Here is a 3,013-nt window from a genome sequence, read left to right on the forward strand (position 1 = left end):
CTAAAAAAATTTTTTTAGATCGAGGATGTATTAAAAAATTTTTTTAGATCGAGGATGTACTAAAAAAAATTTTTCATATCAAGGATGTACTAAAAAAATTTTTTTAGATCGAGGATGTACTAAAAAATTTTTTTAGATCGAGGATGTACTAAAAAAATTTTCTTAGATCGACGATGTACTAAAAAAATTTTTTTAAGATCGAGGATGTACTAAAAAAATTTTTTTAGATCGAGGATGTACTAAAAAAAATTTTTCATATCAAGGATGTACTAAAAAAATTTTTTTAGATCGAGGATGTACTAAAAAATTTTTTTAGATCGAGGATGTACTAAAAAAATTTTCTTAGATCGACGATGTACTAAAAAAATTTTTTTTAGATCGAGGATGCACTAAACAAATTTTTTTTGTTCGAGGATGTACTAAAAAAATTTTTTTAGATCGAGGATGTATTAAAAAATTTTTTTAGATCGAGGATGTACTAAAAAATTTTTTTCATATCAAGGATGTACTAAAAAAATTTTTTTAGATCGAGGATGTACTAAAAAAATTTTTTTAGATCGAGGATGTACTAAAAAAATTTTTTTTAGATCGAGGATGTACTAAAAAAATTTTTTTCATATCAAGGATGTACTAAAAAATTTTTTTAGATCGAGGATGTACTAAAAGAAATTTTTTCACATCAAGGATGTACTAAAAAAATTTTTTTTAGATCGAGGATGTACTAAAAAAATTTTTTTTGATCGAGGATGTACTAAAAAATTTTTTTTGATCGAGGATGTACTAAAAAATTTTTTTAGATCGAGGATGTACTAAAAGAAATTTTTTCACATCAAGGATGTACTAAAAAAAATTTTTTTAGATCGAGGATGTACTAAAAAAATTTTTTTTGATCGAGGATGTACTAAAAAAATTTTTTTTAGATCGAGGATGTACTAAAAAATTTTTTTAGATCGAGGATGTACTATAAAAATTTTTTTAGCCCGAGGATGTACTAAAAAAATGTATTTTAGATCGAGGATGTACTAAAAAAAATTGTTTTAGATCGAGGATGTACTAGAAAAATTTTTTTTAAATCGAGGATGTACTAAAAAAATTTTTTTTTGATCAAGGACGATCCATAAAAATTTTTTTCATATCATTCTTCTTCTTCTTCTTCTTATCAGGCGCTAACGACCGCTTGGCGGTCTTGGCCTGCTCCAGGAGAAACCGGAACCGCTCGCGGTCGAGCGCCGTCGTCTGCCAATCGTTGATCCGCGGGCCTTTTAGGCGGACGCATCCACGCCATCACTCCATCTCAGTTTGGGCCTACCATGCCTCCTCTGTCCATGTGGGCCCAAGCCTAAAAACAACAATAACAAATAGGAATAAGAAAATTCATGTACCTAAACAATTTTACCTATCCCTAAACTCCCAACTCTTCATCATACCAAACGGCAACGAGTATATCTATGATTTAAAAGAATTGCAAGAAGATAACGGCGAATGTGTCCCAGCCCTTCTACGAGGACAGCAAGCAGCATGTGATTTTGTAGCGAACCCAACAAAATTCGAAATTATCCATCTAGACATGATGCACATTCTTATCAACTCAGCCGTTGAATTTACAAAAAAAACCACATGCGGTCTAAAGAAGAGAAATCTGACAGGCTCGTTTCTCCTGTCATACAAATCTTGTGAAATATATCTGAATCACCGCTGAATCTCCCTATCTATGGCTTAAACGTTACATCAGTAAACAACGTGCTAAACCCCAATCTCGAACATCTTTATTCAATACATGTGGAACTTAGGAAAGAGATGCATCAAATTCGATTAGAATCGAAGAGCTTCACTTGGAACCGTTGGTCTATAACCAGTTTAGCAAGTACACCGATAATGCTATTGATTGTTATTTGTGTATGCCTAATCATCAGCAAGCAAAAAAGAACAGTCATAAACATCCGAGGACAGCCTACTTCTAAAACTACATCAGATCAACCCCAACAAGAAATCCAGACCGATACCTTTAACCCGCCGACGATGATGGCAGTTTTTCGGACGGAGCCTTAAAATTTAAGGAGGGGCGAGTTAGCATCGTATCGTCACGTACCCTCTATTTTTTCTACAATATCTACAATAATGGAAAGGCCTGAGACGAATAAGCAACCGCTTACAATGCTCAGCGACATCATTAAAAACTAATCACCTGTACCCTGGCGTCTGAATGAACATATGCATCCGCCAAAACCCGTACTGGAATTTCCCCCTGGAATCCGAATAAAACATGTGCACCCGCCAAAAACTTCCGGTACTCCAAAACCACCATAAATCAACCAACAAAACAACGTGTCAGCCTCAGCCATCCATCCCATTTTAGCATATAAAAAGACAAAAAAAAGGTAAAAATAAAGACATTCCTCAGTTTAGCTCAAAATTCTACAACGCGTTACTCTGTCCGAGGAATCCGAAACCTTTCAAAAAAACCCTTACACCAAGTGGAAGTGTTAACTCGCGTTCAGTAGCTTGTGGTGGCTGAACCACGTGTCGTGAACTTCCGAAGGGGTTTAGAAGGAGTCCGTTTGCCGGCCAATGGCTGAACTTGACCACCGGAAACTGACGGACGAGCTGTTCACCAATGCCAATGCCAATGTCGGTGAGGGTCATCGGATTCGGATCGCATCGGATCGGGCTATTTCGGTGGCCTCGATTCAACCTGCTTGACCTGATGCAGAGTTCAGGCAGTTTTCTGTCACACGATATTTCCCCGCGCTAGTAGTGCTAGTGCTTCGGATGGGTTTTGTGGTCAGAGAGTCAGTGCTGCTGCTGCACCAGCGCGATCAATTGCGAAGGACGTGTTACGGTGGCGATCAAAAGCACACTTCGCCCTGTCTGTCTGTCTGTCTGTCTGTCTGCCGATAGAGCCTGTGTCAGCCCAAAGCTACGGAAAGGCAGTTGAACGCACTCTCGCATCGACGGATAAAACGTTATATTCAGCATTCACAACTACGCCATTAATACGACACTGAAGCTCCCT

The 3,013-nt window shown here is 37.2% G+C and overlaps 1 protein-coding gene across 1 annotated transcript; it reads left to right on the forward strand.

Moving 5' to 3' along the window:
• Positions 1-1,338: 1,338 nt before the first annotated feature.
• On the forward strand, positions 1,339-2,049 carry LOC128730102 (uncharacterized; the record flags this gene model as incomplete). The annotated part of the gene is given in 2 exon segments (XM_053823138.1): positions 1,339-1,711; positions 1,750-2,049. Coding segments are annotated over 2 exon segments (673 nt in total), but the record flags the coding sequence as incomplete, so codon positions are not given.
• Positions 2,050-3,013: the final 964 nt, after the last annotated feature.

This window comes from Anopheles nili, unplaced genomic scaffold (assembly GCF_943737925.1).
Source record: "Anopheles nili unplaced genomic scaffold, idAnoNiliSN_F5_01 U_low_cov_11, whole genome shotgun sequence".
NCBI lineage: Eukaryota > Metazoa > Arthropoda > Insecta > Diptera > Culicidae > Anopheles > Anopheles nili.